General features: G+C 33.9%; 1 protein-coding gene across 4 annotated transcripts; it reads left to right on the plus strand.

The window, feature by feature from the left end:
- The first annotated feature begins 13261 nt into the window (after positions 1 to 13261).
- On the plus strand, positions 13262 to 17451 carry LOC106348612 (nuclear speckle RNA-binding protein B-like). Of its 4 annotated transcripts, none has more exons than XM_013788380.3 (6): positions 13262 to 13938; positions 16138 to 16265; positions 16336 to 16573; positions 16657 to 16718; positions 16813 to 16894; positions 17069 to 17451. In XM_013788380.3, exons 1-6 carry the CDS (start codon positions 13338 to 13340, stop codon positions 17167 to 17169), a joined length of 1212 nt encoding a protein of 403 aa, XP_013643834.1. In that variant the 5' UTR covers positions 13262 to 13337; the 3' UTR covers positions 17170 to 17451. The 4 variants fall into 4 exon arrangements, with proteins under 4 accessions (XP_013643834.1, XP_022561154.1, XP_022561153.1 ...); XM_022705433.2 differs by lacking the exon at positions 13262 to 13938 and adding an exon at positions 15765 to 16007 and having other exon boundaries at positions 16162 to 16265; XM_022705432.2 differs by lacking the exon at positions 13262 to 13938 and adding an exon at positions 15773 to 16007 and having other exon boundaries at positions 16117 to 16265.
- The last annotated feature ends 4405 nt before the right edge of the window (positions 17452 to 21856 follow it).

Raw genomic sequence — 21856 nt, forward strand, 5'->3', positions numbered from 1 at the left:
TCACCCCCTAGGATGAACCTCTAGGTTCACCGGCCAATAAGATTTCACTATTTCAAATTCGATATCTTTTAAAAAAAGAAACAAAATATTATCAAGTTATATAATGTTTTTAAAATAAAAAAGTGAAAAAATAGCAGCTACAGAAAAAAAAATTTAAAAAAAATCTTTTTAACGTCGTCAGCAAAACACTAAACGCTAAATCCTAATCCCTAAGCCCTAAACCCTAAACCCTAAACCCTAAACCCTTGGGTAAACCTAAACCCTTGGGTAAACCCTAAACCCTTGGGTAAACTTTAAACTCTTGGGTAAATCCTAAACTCTAAATAAAAACACTAAACCCTAAAACTCTAAACCCTAAATCCTAAACCCTAAACCCTTGAGTGTTTTAGTGTTTAGTGATTTTGATTTAGAGTTTAAGATTTATCCTAGAGTTTAAGATTTATTCTAGAGTTTAGGGTTTACCCAAGAGTTTAGGATTTAGGGTTTAGGGATTAGGATTTAGGGTGTAATGTTTTGATGATGACGTTAAAAATATTTTTTTTTATAATTACTACTATTTTTTATTTATTTCTTTTCATCTTTTAATTGTAAAAAGATAATATAAATTGATAATATTTTGTTTTCTTTTTTAAAAGATATCGAATATGAAATAACACAATCATATTGGTTGGTGAACCTAGAATAAGTCTTTTAAAAATAATCTAAATTATGAAGTCAACCCTTAATTCTTTTCGGGATGGCATTTATTCATTCCAGCTGTATTACTATATCAAAGTTTGACTCGAATTTTCTTTTGACTCCAATTTATATTGCTTATGTTTATTAATTTGAAATAAACAAAAATATATGGATTCATTGGTGAAATAAAAACTTCGGATTCGATGAAACCTACAAGTTTTTTTTTCATTTAGATAGACCTAGTATTCGGGGTCCCAATCAGATTTCGTTTTTTTTCCGATCGGATCTCATTTTTTGGGTTTATCAAAATCAGCTTCATTCGGGTTATATAAAAATTCGGTTCGGGACCGGTTTGGCTACCGGGTTCGGGTTGGGTTAGTAAATCTTCAAAAACCCGATCCAACCCGATGTATTTTTGGGTTCGGGTTCCAGTCGCTTCTTCAGTTTAAATGTACCTGATTTGTATCTACTTTGTAACCAAAACATAAGTAACATCGATTTTTCAGTTTAAAAATACCTGATTTGTACCTATTTTGTAACAAAAAAACAAGTAAAATCGATTCAAAAATAAGAAAGGAACATCAAACGTGATCATTCAAAATCAAACGAAAGGTAAACATAGTTATTGATAAAAAAACCAAATAAATGAAAGCATAAAACGAAAACCAAGTTTTCATGAAATGAGAAACATTATTCAGTGAAAACAAAAGCAAAATCTAAAAACTTCAAGCTTCCACTACCACCTTCGACCATCAACCTTCATGTAATAGATAATTATTTTAGATGTTCAGTATATTTTCGATACATATTAGGAATTGAGATTATGTTTGGTACAAGTTATTTTTTAATTTAGTTTCAGGATCGGTTCGGATAATACTCATAACCTGAAATACCATAAAACAAGATTCATTCAGTATTTATGTCGATAGGTTCAGATTCATTTTTATCGGATTGGATTCAGTTCGAATTTTTGGGTTCGATTTATTTGTCCAACCCTGCATTTAGAGTACTAGTATTGAAATTACCAGTTTTATTTACAAGTTTACAACTTGATATTTAAATGAATTCCGACTAGGCATGAACATTTTATCCCGTGCCCGAACCCGAACTGGAAAATTCAAACTCGAACCTCATCCGATCCATAAAATATCTGAATGAGTATTGTATTAGAACATATTAGATATCTAATATTCGACACCTGAATGGGTACCTCAAATATCTGAAAATATATGTAGTAACCATAAATCTGTAGCAGTTTAGACTCATTCATTTCTTTTTCATAGTTCATGCTAAACCTAACCCTGTCTCCACCATGGATTTAATGGTTCTGTCTTTAATTTCTCCACAACTTCCAATTTTATTAGAGGATACACTCTTTTTCTAAGGTTGCTTTAGTAAAATATTGATTTTCATATTTGTGTACTAGATCGATGCCCTACTTTTTGGTTAACAACCTATTTTGTTGTTGTTTACTTAATATTTCCTCCGTTCTAAAAAGATACATGTTCTAGAAATAATTTTTGTTTCAAAAGATATATTTTTAAAAAACTTCAATGCACTTTTTGTCAACTAATTGCATTTTCTGAATTTTTATTGGTTTAAAACTATGTGAAATGAATATTCACAAAAAAATATGCATTTAATAGTGCAATTTATTATATTTTATTAATATGTGTGAAAAAAAACTAAAACATGAATCATTTTGAAACAGATGAAGTATTATATTATTATATCTTACAACATACACATTACTATTTGATTCGGATTTTTTGTTTAGATTCATGAGCTATGTTCATCCCGCTCTTACTTTTAAGTAACTTTAAATAACAAAATCCGATCCCAAATACCCGAACCCGAATTATAAATACCCGAACCCGGTCTAAAATATAATAATACTCGAACAAGTTCTATATTTCTATATATCGAAATACTCAAAAAATCTAGATACCCGATCCGAACCTAAACAGGTATTTGAACGTCCACCCTTTAAATGCGACGATGGAGTGCCTACTGATCGAAATTAACACTGAAATTCCGTAGGACAAATGATCATAGATTCGTTTAGGATGTGACGAGTTTCGATACTTCCATATGCAAGAATTTGGGAACAGTTAATCAAAAGAGCCATAAACTTACGAATATGTTGCTAGTGCCGGCTCTAAACCATGGTAATACACTACAAGAAAATAGCGATATTCTGACGGACATTCCGACGGAAAATGAAATCCTCGGAATATCCCGAGGAATTTCCGAGGAAATTCCGAGGAAACACAAAATTTGGTTTCCTCGGAATATACCGACGGAATTCCGAGGAAATATCAATCCGTCGGAATATTCCGAGGAAATCCCGAGGAAAAATATGTTCCTCGGAAAAAACTGATGAATTTCGAGGAAATATTATAGCCGTTGGAGAGCCGTTGGGGGATTTTACAAAATTCCGAGGAAATTCCGACGAACTAGCCGTTGGCGTCGGAATTCCGTCGGAATTTCCTCGGTCTGTCAGCAGGATTTAAACTATAAATACAAGCAGTCCTCTTCCTCTTCATTCACTTCATATCTTCATCCTCCCTCTTACTCTATTTACACACGAATTTGATTCATAAAAAATATGTCTTCTTCAAATTATTTTCGTTCTTGGATCGATCGACCTCATTTGGATCCGAACACGAGATTGCTTACGGAAGAATACCAACGAGGTATAACCGAATTCATGGGGTTAGTTCACCGACAACCGGAAGCAAAAACAGGTATGTTAAGATGTCCTTGCTCTAATTGTAAAAATAGAAAGGTTATTAAAGAGTGGGATGTTTGGACTCATCTATATTTGAGTGGGTTTACACGAAGTTACAAAATTTGGTATCATCATGGGGAAACTGATGCGTTTTTGTACAAATACGGATCGATCGATGCGTTTTTGTACAAATATGGATCGATCGATGCGTTTAAAAAAAGGCTCCCAAAATTTTGTTCGATCCATCGATGGGATAATCTAATCGATCGATCACATTGTTACGCTTTGGTCCATCTTAGTGATCGATCGATGCGTTTTCAGACATATATCCATCGATCGATCCGTTTATAAAAAAACTTACAAGATTTTCCGAGGACATTCCGAGGAACGCTTGAGATTCTCGATCGATCGATGGGATAATCTAATCGATCGATCACATTGTTACGCTTTGGTCCATCTTAGTGATCGATCGATGCGTTTTTGGATATATATACATCGATCGATCCGTTTATAAAAAAACGTACGAGATTTTGTTCTCGATCGATCACATTGTTACCCCAAACCCTGTTTCCTCGGAAAAGCCTCGAAATATTCCGAGGAAATTCCGAGGAACACCTGATATACTCTATTGATCGATGCGTTTTGGTACATATATCCATCGATCGATCAGTTTAAAAAAAATTGACGTATTGTAACCCCAAACACTAGTTCCTCGGAATTTCCTCGGAATATTCCGACGGAATTCCGAGGAAGAAAAGGATTTCCTCGGAATAATCCGAGGAAATTCAGAGGAAATAGGGTTTTTAAACCGAAAACAACGTTTTGCGGTTTGAATAACACTTATATAACCCTTATTAAGTGTCTTCCGTTCATTATGAAGTCAAAAATTTGTTCCTTACCGAATAATTAACACTTTTCCGATTGTATGAACGAAATCCCACAACATAAGAGAAACACTTATACCTTTTAATGAACGGTAAAGGGAATACTTCAATTAGTTTTGAAATTTGTTATTTCATGGTTTATGCTCATCTAAACAAAGAATCCTCAATGGTATGCATTACAATTGTATAAGAACTGAAATACGGCTAAAAAAATTGATGTTTTGAAACCTCAAACACTAGTTCCTCTGTATTTCCTCAGAATATTCCGAGGAAATTCCGACGGATATTTTACTATCCGTCGGAATTTCCTCGGAATATTTTCATTTTACCGCGCAAATATTTCGCGAAAATTGAAATTAGAATTCTGACGGAATTCCGACGGATAATGTCCGTCGGACCCTAGGTTTTATAACCACGAGCCCCTTCTTCTTCCCAATTTCTCTCTTCTTCCTCTGCGTGACTCCTCTCTTCTCTCAGGCGATTTCCCTCTGAAATCCGACGATATCTCCGGCGATCTCCCCCTTCTCTTACACAAATCATGTAAGGATCCTATCTCACTCTCTTAGGTTCTATTTGTTAGGTTTTTGTTTAGTTTTGATAGATTTTTGTTAGGGTGATTGGTTAGGATTGTGATTTGGTTGTATAATAGGTTTAGAATTGTGATTTGGTTGAATAGTTTGTTTTGTTGAATTGATTTAGAATTTTTTTATAATTTTTTTATTTTTTTTTTGTATTTATAAAATCGATTTTTGTATATAAAATCGATTTTTGAATTTAACTAAACGATTTTTCTATATAAATTTGATTTTTTGGATTTTACAAAATCTTTTTTGTATATAAATTCGATTTTTTGGATTTTTGCAAAACATTTTTAATATCTATAAAACTTTTTTTTTGATTAAAAACTATTATTTGGGATTTAAAAATATTTTTAATATATATATATATATATTATTAAAACTATTTTTTGTAATTATTAAACTATTTTTTATTCATTAAAACTATTTTTTGTTTATTAGAACTATTTTTATATATTTATTAAATATTTTTAATATCTATAAATCTTTTTTGTGATTAAATTATTTGGGATTTTTTTTTAAAAAATTAATTTATATATTTATGTATTTATTAAATATATTTTTTTTAATTTACAGGTCTCATGATGATTAGACCCGGCCTCGACAGCATCCTTGAAGGACAAGGATGATCGCATATCTTTGTTGGAGACCCAGATGACGGCTCAACAGGCGGGCTATGAGGCACAGAGGAGGCTGAACCAGCAAATGATGGAGATGATGCAGAGGATGTACCCGAACGAGGTGTTCCCGGGCGTGCCAGACCCGTAGTTTTGTTTTTCCAAAAACTCGGAATGTTTTATTTTTATTTGTGAAACTTTGAATATTAATTAATATGATTTCAATTTTAATTTTAATTTTATATTTTTGAATTTAAATTTCAAAAATTTTATTTTTTTAAAAAAATTAATATTTTTTACATTCCGAGGAAATTAATTATATTTTTTACTCGATCGATCGATGAGTTTTTGGACATATATCCATCGATCGATCTGTTTATAAAAAACGTTAGGAATATACTGAGGGACATCTTCCTCGGAATATACTGAGGGACACCTTTCCTCGGAATATACCGAGGGACATGTTCCTCGGAATATTCCGAGGAACATGTCCCTCGGTATATTCCGAACGTTTTTTTATAAACGGATCGATCGATGGATATATGTCCAAAAATGCATCGATCGATGAACTTCCGAGGAAATATCCCGACGAAGTTCTCCCTCGGTATATTCCGAGGAGATTTCCGACAAACTAGTGATCCTCGGAATTTCCTCGGAAATTTGTTTCCTCGGAATTCCGTCGGAAAATTCCGAGGGATTTCCGAGGAAAGAAGAAATTCCGAGGAATTATTTCCGAGGACTTGTTTCGTCGGTATGTCGTTGGAATAACGTTATTCCGACGAAATTCCGACGATTTTTTCCCTCAGTATCCTTGCTGTTTTCTTGTAGTGATATGGGTAATTGCCATGGGTCCATAGGTTTTAAAAAACTTTTAGTGTTATTTTTACTAATTAAAAAGGTTTATTTTTGTTTGTTAAATAACAATTAGTTGGTGAAATTATAACAAAAAAATCCATGATTAACTAAACCTAATTTAAATACAATAAGAACAAAAAAAATATTAGCTTACATCATTCTCAATTTTCCATTAACAAAACCTAATTTACACGTACAAATTCATTTTTTTTAATACCATAATTTTTTTTAATTAATTTAAGGAAATGCAATAAATAAAAGTTGAAAAAAACTCATAAAGGGTCTTTATTTTATCTTTTGCCTAAGGTCGTTATTTTTTTAAGACTGCTGTATGTTGCTCTTCTTTTCATCATCGAGATTCAAACGATTAGAATAAGCCACAAAACCATAATATTATGATTTAAGAAGAAGAAAATACGTTTTAAAAGTTGGTTTTATGGTTTAGGTCTAGCATGACGATTATTTCTTAAACAGATTTCTCGAAATCGTACTGTTCAACAAGATATTACAAAAGCAAAGAAATGATTAAGAAACAGAAACAATTGAAGCATCAGTTTTTACCAAAATAAATAAAAAAATTGAATCATCAGTTTTGAATGACTTTAGACGTAGAATTAGAACGTTGGGAGCCAAATACCACACTAACCCCATTAACGTTAATACTAAGGCCTTGATTGGTAGAACATTAGTATTAGCATTTGCAGTATGCCGGAGGAACTGTATGCTTTTGCTAAATTGTTTAATAGGATGATTGGTAGAACAGTATGAGTATGCTATAAAATTATTATAAAAATTAGTATATAATATATTTATTTTTAATGAATATATTTCTAATATATATATATATATATATATGTGTAAATATATTAACATATAAAATCAAGGGGGTGTATTCAATAGAAATTTGAAGTGATTTGTATTAAAATGATAAATTCATTGTTATTCAAACGTGAATTTTAAAAAACACTTTAAAATCTAGTGTTATTGAATTTACCATTTCATAAAACACTCTGAAATCCATTGCTATTGAACAAAATTTAAGTCGGAGATTTTAGAATACTTTAATTGTTTATAGAGTGTTTGAGGGGAATTCTTTAGTTATAAAAATAAAAATCTGAATCCCACTGTTTTAGATGAAATTTTAGATGGTTTTTAACAAAAATCACACCAAATTTTCTAATTCTCCTGCAATCTTCTACAAATTCATTAAAAATCAAATCATATTAAATTTCAGATTCAATACATCCTCTAAATGTTTTTCTAACAATTGTTGATTGGATAATGTAGAACATAATGCTAATGTTAATGCTCTACCAATCAAGGCGTAAGGACCAAAGGCCGATAAACAAACCATGGGAAACGGTCCTAACCATTGCTTAAACCAATTAATTGAGAATTTGGTTGAACCAAGATCTGATCGGGTTGAGAGTCAAAGAATACTGTAGAGAGTAGGGGTGGGCAGAAAAACCAAACCGAACCGAGTCAAACCGAACCAAAGTCTATTTCAAACCATTCGGTTGAAGATTTTCCTTACCCAGAAACCGATGTGTTTTTATAATTATTTAAATTAAAAAAATTCGTAATACCAATATACTAAAATTCTAATACTAAACCACATATTTTCCATTTCTATTCATTAACATATATTCTTCTAACCTAATATAATCATCAAAATATTTGATTTAAAATATTTCATTCATTGCAGGATTTTTAATTTTAATGATATAAGAGACATTACTAATGATGTTGGATTTTTTTTTACTTTAGTTAATTTTCATTTGTTTTAGTTTTTATATATATTTTTGTGATTTTTTTAAAAGTTTTTGTTTCAGTTTTATATTGAATTTAGTTCACATAGTTTATGTTACATAATTTATGCCGTAAAACATAATTTATCTTAGAAAAACTAAATTAAGAAGAATCTACCTAAACTGATCCAAAAAAACAAACTGAAACGAATACAAACCGTACCAAATATAAACTGAACCGAACCAAATTAACTATGGTTTACTTCAGTTGAAAAAATACTAGAACCGAACTAACCAAACCGAACCGAACTGAGAAAATAACCGAAGTGCCCACCCCTGGTAAAGAGACTTTGTTGCTGCTTTGACCGAGAGATATGGTATATAGTTGCGACAAATCTGATTCAGTTTGGGCTTTTGCGCCATTATTTTTGGGCCCTACCTTATTTTTCTCATCGTCTGACTAATCTTTTGACTAGATCATCTCGAGAGACATATTCGGTTGTAGCGGCCAATTTTTTTGTGTGCATATATTTCAAAAAAATATATGGAAATATCAATAGTTCTTATTCTTACCAAAAATCTAAGTTGCTAAAGCTAATTCCGAGTTTTCGCGGGAAGAAGTACGGTTAAAAAGAAAACATTACCAAAATCTACAAGATTACTCAAATTAAATCTAGCTTCGATTTAGCCAGAAAATAAATTCTCATTTTTTATTTTATTTCAAAACGATATTAACAAAGATTATATTTCCTAAAATGGTGATAAAACAATATTTGAAATTTGAATACTTAGATTTAGTCATAAAGCTAATTAAAGACTTGACAAAAATAGAAGAAAACATTAATGAGCTATAATTCAAATAAGGATATAACTATCACTAAACGGACCCTTTATTCCTAAAAATCACTAGAAAGATCAAAACTTTGTGATTTTACAGCAAATACACAGCTCTTTTAGGATAGAAATATAATTTATAAAAAAATCAAACTACAAATTTGTAATTTAGCCATTAATGCTTATATATAGTCATTATTATCCCATATATATAAGAAACTAACAAGATAAAAAGAAACGTAAATCTTCTACATTTTACATCTCTAAAGCTACCACTTTTTCCTGTACGCGTACTTCGTAAGATTGGTGTTCTTGACTGTAAAGATCGATACTGTTCCAATCTTTTAACAATGTCACAAGCCAAAACAAGTAGAAGAAGCTTTGGATTCATTAAGTCGTTTATGCGACTGATTATGTGCTTCGACGCGACGGCTGAAGGCGATAGACGGGGAAGATCTAAGAAACTTTCACGGAGGAGCAGCTTGGTTCATTCCATAAAGTCAACTCCTCCTAGTGCTTTCCTTAGTGGTCCGATGGTAGACGAAGAAAGGGATGAGAAGATTAAAGATGTTATCCTCTATTGTAAGATGAATTCCCCCCTAAATTTACCATGAATTTTACCGCAATTCCTTTCGTTATTATTTTATTATTATTTTTTCTTTTTTACTTGTCCATCTACTCATAACGAGGTTGTAGATTACTGATAAATTCTTATAAACTGTGATTCATTTTCACCAAAAAATCCGTCTATAGTCATTTACTTCCTTTATAGTATGTTAGCCATGGATCAAGCAAAGAAAAAGAATATAAACTATAAAGAATGCGTATATTAACCAAGGTCCATAGTAAAACCATATTTTTTTGTCTATAGTCTTCTGAATTTCTCGGTTTTGTAAAACAATATATATTAACCAAGGTCCATAGTAAAACCATATTTTTTGTGAATAATAGGTTTATACGATTGCAGGTTTTATTCGGGGTTTGTTATTAGTCAATCTTATATATGATATATCTTGACCGAATATATTTTTAGGTTTTGAAAACGTTTTAAGTATGGATTCATATTATATCATTGGTTTGGTTAAAATTCTTTCTTTCTTTTTTATCAAAAATAAACAAAACTCTTTCTTTTTATTTTAAAAGAATTCATTCTAAGTTTCTAACAAACAAAAAGTTTATTTTTCTCTCAAATAAAAAAAAGTTTATTTTAACTTTTCTTTTTGCTAGCCTTGAAGAAAATAACAATCACAGTACACACAAAATATTGACATTGCTGTGACTGGTTTATGCTATTTAGAATTAGAGTACTTTTGCAACTATTTAATATCTTATGGTTTATTTTGCGCAAAACATATTGTGGTATATTACCGTATATATATATTAGCAAGACTATGTAAAATATTGGTATTTATTTTTTACTATATAATATTTCGATGAACCGCGTATGACCTTTAACGTTATACGCGTTCACCCATATCCGAAAGTAATTGAGATAACAATCTATTGATAACCGTTGGTCACTGAAAGCTAGAACTCTATACCTAGTTTAGAAAAGAATAATAATTTTTAACAGAGAAAGTATAAGAATTTTCGAAGACTCGCTAAAGACTTGCAAGTCCAATCACTTTCGAGCAATAAGTATGTAAATAGATTGACCTTGTCATTTAGAGATTCTAGTTTGACCAAAAATTAAACTGAAAACCAAACACAAAAGACTTGTTCTCCCTCCCTTTGTCTGCACCGCGTCTACAACGACGTCGCACCTAGTCCCTGTTCCAAATTATCATGGTTTTAATTTATCATCTTGGAGTTTGCCAAAATAATTTTTGTTACATTATTCCTTATTTCAAGTTGTATCTGTTCAACTTAATAGAAATAAGCAATTTTATTTTAAAAGCTAACTGGAATATAATCAAAAACGAAATCCCTAGTTCTACCTACTTTTGTCATATTCAGAGCAAACACGCGCTCCCCCTCCCCCCTCGTTTTATTATGGTTTAGCCAAGACCAAATTGATTTGGATAAATCTATAACTTCTTCTTCTTTTTGCAGAAGTTCATCATCATATCTGTAAATTATAGTCCAAACCGTACCAGACAGAAAACAAAAGTTAGACCCAGGGCAATCTTAATTTATTTTGCTTAATTTTATATGGTTTAGGTAAAAGACGTGAGTTATATTATAAATTTTGTAATCTTCAGCAGTTTCATAATCGGAGAAAACAGTTTTTTTTTTACAAACAAATTTACATTTGTTGTTTTTGATAAAGAAGGATTAGTCTACCTAGTAACTACAACCCTCCTCCCCCCCCCCCCCCCCCCAATACCTAAACTATAACAGAAGAGTGGTTGTCTAACATGGGTTATGACTTATCACTTGTCATTTGTTTATGTTTAAAAAATTTTATCGTGTGCATCAATCCTGAAATAAGCATATATAAATACTGAAATACATATCTGTTAACAAAGAATGCGCGAATTTAAAAAGAGAAAAAGACAAAAATAGCACTAAATCAAGTTTTTGTTCCCAAACTAGCACTCAAGGTCAAAAGTCACAAAAATAGCATTTAATGTTTTATCAAAAGAAATAAATAAATGTTTATACCATTATAGTAAATTAGTGTAAATATTAGGGTTTAGAGTTAAAAGGTGGGATTTAGGATTTAGAGTTTAGGGTTTAGGGTTTAGAGTTTAAGGGTGGGATTTAGGTTTTAGGGTTTAGAGTTAAAGGGTGGGGTTTAGGATTTAGGGTTTAGGGTTTAGGGTTTAGGGTTTAGAGTTTAGGTTTTAGGATTTAGAGTTGAGGATTGGGATTTTGGGGATAAAATTTCAAATTTTGAAAAATAAAAAAATTTTAATTTTTCAAAAGATAAAATGCTATTTTGGTCATTTTAGTTTTTGAGTGCTATTTTTGTAATATAAACTTAGAAATGTGCTATTTTGGAGATTTGCCCATTTAAAAACTACTTTTCTAATAACAACCTTTATATTTTATTGGATACGTATAGTATATTTAGTTTCACCGATTAATGAAATTAGTTTTAAAAAGAGGACTTTTCAAAAAAAAAATGAAAAGGTTTCTCAAGTAAAATCGAAAACATTTGATCACTTTTAGGGTCGTCAGAGTCATATATGTGATTATGATGAGTCAACACAAGTACACATCTTGTTTTATCGCTTATTGACAAGCTTCAAGGCTTGTGGACGATATGCGAGAAAGCACCCTTTTAATTTTTAGTGATGTTTGAGTTAGCAGTATAATTGTTAGAAGCAACCTGGTACATCCCTTGCATATTATAATTGCTACCAAAACCATCTAACTGTTTTAGAAATTTACGTTCCTTTTTTTTTCAAAGAGCCATAGACTAGAAAACAACCATATGTGAGAAATGTTACATATTTCTCTATTCTGAACAATCATTTTTTAATTTTGAAAAGCATATTATTATTTTTTTAATTTTTAAAAACATTAATTTATGAAAACATATTTTCAAACTTTTGACCACAGTTTTTTTTTGTATTGAATAAATATAGTTTGACAAAGGGAAAATTTGTATTGATTATGGTCCACGGAAACAGAGTCATGCCTGGATGAGCAGAAGCGTGGAAAAAACCTGTACAAACTAATGCTAAGTCAGCAACAAACTGTCTGATGTGGCACTTATGACCTCTTCTTTGCTTTTGACTTCCTCAAGACTAGACACATTCAAACCCCTTATTATTGTTATTTTTCAATTTTTTTTGATTGACCAGGTGTTGACCTTGCGGCCCCCCACCTAGGCCCAGCGCCAACCTTTACCTGTACCTTTTTACAGGCCCTGGACACGTCTCCCCCTCCCCGCGAGTCGAACAGCCGACCTCCCCTCCCGGAGGTAGTACCACTGGACTTTGCAAACAAAAGAAACACACAAGTAATACTAATCAATTTGATATGAAGTAATTTCCTCTATTTACTTATTTTATATTATAAGATATTTTTAAAAACAACAACGTGATCACCACCTAACGGGTGTATATATAAATATATAATATTGATCAAATCAATGTAATTAGCCATAAACGTGTATTAAGAGTAACAACTAGTTCTGGAAGTCATCAAATGAAAAGTTAGTCTTTTCTAACGACTGGAAAACATTTTAACCAAACCTCATCTTGGTAAGAAATAGACATGAACAAACATTAAAAATACAATAATAATAGAAAAGTTTTGTTTTCTTCATTTGACTTTTCTCCTCTCCCTATTTTACACACAAGTGACAAATCATATATATACAGGCATTCATGTACCTTCCCGGTTTCCCCCCAATCATCACGTAATCATTTTTCTTCACAAGAATAATCATCACACTCACATTTATATACATATCTCTCGCTCTATATATTCATAAATTATCTTCTCATAAAGTGGAATCTATGGATAATAGATGGCCAAAATCTAAAGAAATCTTGGGCCCGAGACCACCTCCATTGAAAATTCGTAAAGAGTCTCACAAGATCATCAAGAAACCACCATTGGTGCCACAGCCACGACTACAACCACCGGAACCCGCACCACCCCAACTACAGCAGCAAGAACCGATGCAATCACAACCGCCACGTGGTCCGGTGATCATATACACCGTATCTCCCAAAATTATCCATACACACCCTAATAATTTCATGGCACTGGTTCAACGTCTCACAGGGAAAACCTGTGCCTCTACAACCTCATCTTCGGCGTCTCAATCCATATTAGCACCAAACAACATGTCAGCAACGGTAGATACATCCTGCAGTTCGCTATCTCCGGCGGCTCGGTATGTTGTGATGGAGAAAGATAATGCCTCAAACGAAGTAGGGTTTGTAGGTGGTGTAGAGACCACTGATCAATCTTATTATTATCATCATCATCAAAACCGAGTTATGGACATCCCAAATTCTTACAATGGTGGGATTTTACCTCCGGACCCCACTTCGCTGCCGTTGACATCGCAGGAGTTCCTTTCTACAGTTGCACCACCGAACGATCCACAAGGTTTGTCGGCGTTGTTCAGTGATTTTAACTCTATCCTACAAACTAGTCCTCCAAAGATTCCATCTCCTTCCATGGACCTTTTCAACAATTTTTTTGATTCTTGACTGGAATCTTATTTGAAGTTGAACTGGTAGTGTTATAGAGGGTGACACATGATGTGTTTTACGTTTCTTCATCATATTTTTAGGAGACTCTCATAAAAATAGAGGGTTCCTACTTCTGCATGCCGTGATGATGACGTCATTTGTTAGGATCATATTGGCAACTTGATGATGTGTATTCGTGTTCGGTGGGCGTTTCACAAAATTCAAACTCTTATCTTTGATGAATCTTGTCCATTCTTAGCTACTATGTGCTCATCAACTATAATCCAATAGGAGGCATTTATTAATTTACTCTTTGTATAATAAACCTAATGTGTGGTAAAATGGATGTTGTTAGTTTACATAACATATTGTGGGATTAGAATACCAAATATAGATCGATTAAGACTAAAAGTACTTTCACATGTGTGATTGACTTTGTAGCCAAAAGAGAAGACTAACAATATATAAAAGAACGTGAAGTTATTGAGTGCAAAGTAGTGACAAGGTGATAGCAATGGGGTAAAACATGCGGGGCAAATCAGTAACTAAATATGTATTAGTTGGATTATCAACCATTAGGTTTACATTTTGACCTGTCGAACCGGTATGATTTCTTATGACAGTAGTCAGTCGCACGTTGTATTTCTCATACACCTTTTCTGAACTTCTGATTCTCCAATTAAACACCATGTATGTCACTGTTTTATTATGTTCCTAATAAGATGTTCTTCGACTGCAATTTTGATTGAGAAATTTACATAGACGAATCCGGCGAAAGTTAAATAAGGCCAAAACGCACATAAGAGCAATGAGTCCAAACCATTATCATATGGAAAATGAGATTAATACACTTTTGCGTATCGTCTAGTATAAATGCCTCACAATCAATCTATCTAAAATCAAAGGCAGAATTCACCAAAAAGCTAGCTTGTATTCTAGGCGGTTAGTATTTGTGGGTTTCTCACACTATACTTTTCTCCCTCTTCCGACTAAACATCGATGTCGCACATCACATTTCTGAGGGAATTAATTGCTTTGATACCATTTGATATACTTTTATGTATCATTTAGTATAAGTAACCCATAATCAATCTATCTATCACAAAGATTGGCTCAAGAGTACTTCACTGCTCTGACTCATATCGGCTGCTGTACTTGTGGAGAAAAGAGTATTGTGAATCATTTCCTTTTAGATTATAAAACATAAGAAAGCTGCCTCTACATATAAAATTAGGAAACATATCTTTCTTAACTCAACAAATCCCACTAAATAAATATTCTATTAATTAATCGTCTAGAAAAAATTCATACAAATTAGTATATAATTTTATGAGTTAATCAACTTGTCCTGTTGCGTGTACCATTTGACACTTCAACGAGTTATGACTATGCAAACTCTATATATATCAGATTGCCCAATTGCCCACAACAGAAAACACTCGGGCATCTCCCAAGAAAACACAACATAAAGCTAGAGAAACCATCTTTCATACCATTGCAGCTAATCAAACCTATAGATGGAAAAATTACGATTTCTCCAAATTTTAGCAAAAAGAAAAAATAGATTACTACAATTTCTTAATCACATTTATGCTTGCTGCTTCGTTAAAATCTAAAGGCAGGCGACACTGATTTCCTAGGGAGAAGAAAGGGCTTTTTATGAATTGGGCCAGCACACGTATAGGCCCGTTAACTTAGAGCGAGAATAGAACGGGTCAGTAAAATTACGGGTCGGGTTGACCATCCAGTTAAAGCGAATGAACCAGAAACTCGAAATCGAAATTGAAATTTTGGACGCAAGAACACGAACAAGCAGCTGGGGATCGAAACCTTTTTCCCTTTTAAATTGAAATTAGGGATCGCGATTGTTTCCGTCGTCGCCGTCCATGGCGGATGGGTACTGGAACCAGCAGAGACAGCATCAGCCTCCGATGTCGTCGATCTCCCACGGTGGCCCTCCAAAACGCCCCCGTTCTGACTTCGGTAAACCTCAATTCTCGACAACTTCGAGATTCAAGTTTGAGCATATGTTCTATCTGTTATAGGTCTTAAAGTATTGCTTCTTTGCATTGAAAACAATACCTCTTGTTAGTTTTGCAGATTATGTCCATAGGGTTTAACGCCTTGTTTTATTCAGGACATGATATGCACAGTTACGTGTCACGTGATGAGGATCGAGGAGGTGCAGTAAAAGATACCAGAACTATTGGCTCAGCTTATGACCTCTACCTCCAGAGTGTGGTACGATCCTTTACTCATGTTTTGTCTCTTCTTTCGTTGACGAACTGAGATTCCTCCCATGTTTTTGTAGCAAACGTCATCTATGCCATCTGAAGAAGTTGGTCGGTTTAACAATGGTGTCGGCATGGGAAGACGAGGAGGTGGAATGCTGCCTCCAGATTTTGGGCCAAACGGTCGAGGATTGGGCTTTGGTCAACAAGATTTAGTTGGTAGGCCTAGCCGGGAGCTGCTTCGTCTGCCTCCGGATGCATCCAACACTCTGTTTGTTGAAGGACTTCCTTCTAATTGCTCAAGGAGAGAAGTATCTCGTATCCTTTTTTCTGTGATTCGTTTCAAAAGTTTCTTACACTAGTATGTTTGAGCTGGACACTGTCCTTAACTATATGTCTAGATATATTTAGGCCTTTTTTGGGATATAAAGAGGTGAGACTTGTGACCAAAGATTCTAAACAAGTAAGATTCTCTGTTTCCAACTTGAAACATTGTTGAAACTTAACCGTCCCATTAGTTTTCACTTACTAAATGTTTTTTTTTATTTTGTATGCAGAGGAATGGAGATCCTATTGTTCTTTGTTTTGTTGATTTTGAAAATCCTGCATGTGCAGCAACTGCTCGTACCGCCCTGCAAGGTAACCAACATTCTCTCTACTGATGAAATTGGGAATATATGGTCCAACCCATTTTCATTTTATGTTGCTTTGTTTCTTGTAATATACTATCTTCATCAATTTGTTACGCTTTCTTTAAGAAAAAGAAAAACACTCTACCTCGGCCTGGAACTGAGGTTTCTATGCGTTTCACAGGCTATAGAATGGATGAAAATGAACCTGATTCCAAGAGTTTGCAAATCCAATTTTCAAGAAACCCAGGTCCAAGACCAGGACAACGCGGAGGAAGGAGATGACGAGTCAGTGTCCCGTGGAGCAAAATCTCCTTGTCCATACATCTCTCACTCAAAGCAATAGAGATGTATGGTTAGACACAAGAGTCTAGGAGATGAGTTGACTGTAATCTAAAGTCTCTCACACTCTCCTTTTTTCCACCTTCTTGATAGATTTAGTGCATCATCTTACTACTGCTATTTATCAAGCCTAAAAAACTTGTTACAACCCTTTCCTTTGTATGTGTGGGAATGATACGGTTTTATGATTTTGATAGTATCCTTAGGGATTGCACTTGTTCATTATATGATTGGGACAGAATCCAAAACAGGGGCGCATGTTAACATCTTCTTTTTAACTACCAACGATCCAGTTTTTCATTTCTTTACATGGAACGTAGTTAATGCTTAATAGTTAACTAAAACAAAAACTAATTTGAGATTTTTGTTGTCATTTTGACTCCAGTCAATTGCGTTTGCAGCTTTTTCATTGCAAGGCTTTCTTTTCGGTTGTTTGCTTGCTTTTATGTTTAGTGTAAATTTAAAATTTAGCATTTTAGATAAAAATCTATTTGTTGATTTTTAATGTACACTGAACTGAATCATAAGTTTGGCATTTGCGTTTTGAGTTAACAAAAAAAAATATTTATAAAATAAATGATCCCTTTTATATTTTTAGATATGTTAATATATGTTGTGATTATTTTCATTATTGGTCGCCTATCTCGGTTTCTTAAAACATTACTGTTAAAAAGGTCCCTTAGGTGTAATGTTAACGAAAGGATTACTCTCTCCGTTTCAGAAAGATTTACATTCTAGAAAAAAAATTTGTTTCAAAATTATACATTTTTTATTTTTAATGTATTATTTAATGAAAAATTGTAAATTTTAAAAAAAATTAATAGTGTTTATTGAATTTATATTGGCTAAAATTTATTAAAATTTGTTATTCAAAAAAACAATGCATTTACTATCAAGTTTTAATATGTTTTCTTAATATGTGTGAAAAGTCTATGTATTATTTTGCGTCTACATGGTAAAAGAATGGTATTGTCTTCTAGAGCTTTTAGGTGCTTTTGTTTCCTCCTAATAAAATAATAATTATTCAAAAGTTGGAACTTTTATATCTCGGATGTTAAAGGTTCTAATAAATAAACAACTTGCAAAATGAATTAAGAAATCGCATAACCATATAAAAGTAAAATCAGCGACATTTCCATATTATTTGGTTGACCAAAGCAGTCAATACGGATGGCATCGGTGATGGCCTATGAATAGAGATAGAGAGGTGATAGTAAAAGAGTATATTCGATTTCCAAAGAGCGGATGCTTTTTTCGCGTCCGACTTTTGTTTTAACTTGTTCTGGCTTTTCTGGTGTTCATGATTTAATCATCGAGAAGCCTCATGCTCCTGTCCACGTTAAAAAATCTAATAACGTACATATCACTATTTTTCTTTCTTTTTTTTTCCATCTTTTACAAGCAGTAGATTGCGACTTTTGCAACACGATTTAATTTTCTATGAAAAATTATGTAATCGATAAATATGTTCTGTTATTCATTCATGACTTCAAGGTCTCTTTATATTATATACAAGCTATAAGGTTAAATCTAATACAATCCTAATAAGAAAATATAAGTTAATAGATAAACATCATTTAGATATATCCTAATACTTCCATTAAAGTTGGATCGTAGAGATTTTAAATGCCCAACTTGTATAAAAAATGTTGAATTCCTTTTGTCCCTACGCCTTCGTAAAAATATCAGCTAACGGATCTGCGGAGGAAACATGCAACGTAGATATCGTGGTTTCGAGAATACGATCGCGGATGAAATGACATTTTGATTCGATATGTTTCGTTCGTTCGTTAAATACCGGGTTTGCTGTAAAGTAAATGGCAGACTGATTATCACACCGGAGAGTCATCGGTTTTGTATGCCTAATGCCGAAGTCGAATAGCAGGCTCTTGATCCACATTAACTCTTTGAGAACCTCTGTCATTGCTCGATATTCAGGCTCGTTAGAGGATAAGAAAACCGTGTCTTGCTTCTGAGACTTCCAAGAAACAACCGACGTGCCTATTTGGACAATCTATCCTGTAAGTGATCACTGGACAACCTTCCCAGTCAGAATTAGATCAACTAGTGATGTGAATAGGAGCAGAAGATCATAGCGTTATACCTTTACCAAATGTCCCTTTCAAGTAACGAATGACATGCATCCCAATGAGCTTATTGAGGTTTCTGCATAAATTAAGTTAGAATATGTAGAGTATGTAAGATCTGGTCCAGTGGTTGATAAGTAAACGAGTCTGCTAACAAGACGTCGATATCTTTCAGGACCAGGAATGAGAGCAGTGTTAGCGAGTGCAAGGCCATGTCTTCGTTCTATCGGGAAGCCAACGGGTTTACATCCAAGCATGTCGACTTCTATAAGAACATCCGTACAATATTTGCGTTGACATAAGTAGAATCCATCGTCGTTTTGGGCCACTTCAAGACTAAGAAAATATTTAAAAAGACCAAGATATTTCATGTAGAAACATGTGGATAAGTAGGTCTTGAAATCACCAATGGCCGATGAGGAGTTTCCGAATGTGATGAGATCATCAACGTATACTAGCACCCTGAGTGTTACACCATTCTTCATTGAAAAAAGAAGGAATTATCACTTCTTGATTGTCTAAAACCAAAAGCACGAAGAGCCATGGTAAGCTTGGCAAACCAGGAACGAGGAGCTTGTCGGAGGCCGTATAGTGATTTCCGTAGACGACAAACTCTATTATCTGATTTTGATAAAAAACCGGGAGGGAGCTGCATATATACTTCGTCATCGAGATCACCGTGAAAGAACGCATTACAAATGTCTATATGGTGAACCTCATGATCTTGTTTTGCCGCAATATCAAGAAAAATCCGAACCGTAATCATCTTTGCAACAAGAGCAAATGTTTCGCTAGTCGATTCCTTCAATTTGATTGTTTCCATGAAAAACTAGTCTTTCCTTGTATCTTTCAAGTGTTCCATCTGCTTTAAGTTTCCCTCGATAAACCCACTTGTATCCGAGAGCTACTTTACCCAGAGGAAGCTCTACTAAGTCCCATGTGTGGTTTAACTCCAAAGTTTCTATTTTAGACCACATTGCTTTCATCCAAACATCGAGTAGCATTGCTTCTTTATAGGATTTTGTCTCAGCCATTAGAGATAGGGCCGTAAGATAGCTGGAATGAGATTCTGAAAATCGAGCAGTGATATAATAGTTAGGGATAGGATATACCATACCTAAGAACGATGAAGGAGAAGGAGCTGTTAAAGGAGTGAGGGAAACTGTATTAATGACAAAATCTGTGAGACGTGTTGATGGTTTCTTGGTTCGACAACCGCAACCAAGTACTGTATCAGCTTGGAATGTTTCTGATTTCTGATTCGATCGGAGTAGTCGGGTATGTTGATGAAGAAGGGTTAGTAAGAGGTGTAATAGATGTATTTTCGGGTGATGGTAATGTCGAGATATGTTCATCTTTGAGTGCCGTTGATGGCATATTGATCGGTGTTGTCGTGATGATTGGTATTGCAGAAGTTGTTTCGAGGTAAGGGAATACGTCTTCTTTGAAGAGAACAACTCTAGAGATAACGAATTCTTCTCTGTCTAAATCATACAAGCACTAGCCTTTCTTGCCGTATGGGTAACTGAAGAAGACACAACGCCTGCCACGGGAAGCAAATTTATCAGCACCAATGTTTTGGTTATGGGCATAACATAGGCATCCGAAGACACGTAACTGATCAAAGGAAGGTGGTCGCCCATAAAGAATCTCGAATGGTGTTTTGTCCTTCAAGAGTTTTGATGGTGTTCGATTGATGAGATAATATGCGGTGAGTGCACATTATGCCCAGAATTCAATAGGCAGTTTGGCTTGAAAACGTAGTGAATGTGCCACGTGGAGAATATGTCGACCATTCTGTTATGGAGTTCCAACACAAGAAATTTCATGAATGATGCCTTGTTCTCGGAAGTACTTTGTGAGACACATAAACTCAGTCCCATTGTCGCTTCGTAGAGTTTTTGATATTTTGATTAAATTGCCTTTGATGAGGGCAATGAAGTCAGGGAGTCGGTTGGGTACGGTGGTTTTTTCAGGAAGCAGATAGAGCCAGACGGATCGAGAGTAGTCTTCGACAATGGTTGAAGAATATCGAGATCCACAAGATGCCGAGGTTCGATATGGACCCAAAAGATCGTAGTGAATAAGTTCAAACAAAGAAGAGGTTTTATTATAACTCTCAGAAAACAAGTTTTGGGTTTGTTTAGATCGAAGACAAACATCACAATTTGATAGGCAAAGCGCAACACTAGTAGATTTTAGTTTAACACCGGGAAGAAGACCAACAATGCGAGAAGACGGATGACAAAGACGTCGATGCCACAAAATACCTTCATCACTAGCGGTAGAGTTGAAAGCAGTCGCACTCGAAGCCTCGGATGTAATACAGTCCCTCTCCCTCTCATTCACGCGCTTCAATCAGAGTCCTCGTTATGCAGTCCTGTAAAATAATAAGTTTTTCAATAACTTGTCCGACAAGAGAATGATCAATATGAAGCTGGCTGAAGGATACCAAATTAGTGCGGAAGCCGTCAACATAGTACACATTCTGTAAGTATATGTGTTGTAAGTCGTATGGTTCCTCGCTGAGTCGCCAAGACATT

This window comes from Brassica napus, chromosome C7 (assembly GCF_020379485.1).
Source record: "Brassica napus cultivar Da-Ae chromosome C7, Da-Ae, whole genome shotgun sequence".
NCBI lineage: Eukaryota > Viridiplantae > Streptophyta > Magnoliopsida > Brassicales > Brassicaceae > Brassica > Brassica napus.

Coding starts and splice junctions, on each gene's coding strand:
- LOC106348612 (XM_013788380.3), top strand. CDS start 13,338: ATGGATAATAGATGGCCAAAATCTAAAGAAATCTTGGGCCCGAGACCA. Junction 16,266..16,335: donor ACCTCTACCTCCAGAGTGTG/GTACGATCCTTT, acceptor ATGTTTTTGTAG/CAAACGTCATCTATGCCATC. Junction 16,719..16,812: donor TGACCAAAGATTCTAAACAA/GTAAGATTCTCT, acceptor TTTTGTATGCAG/AGGAATGGAGATCCTATTGT.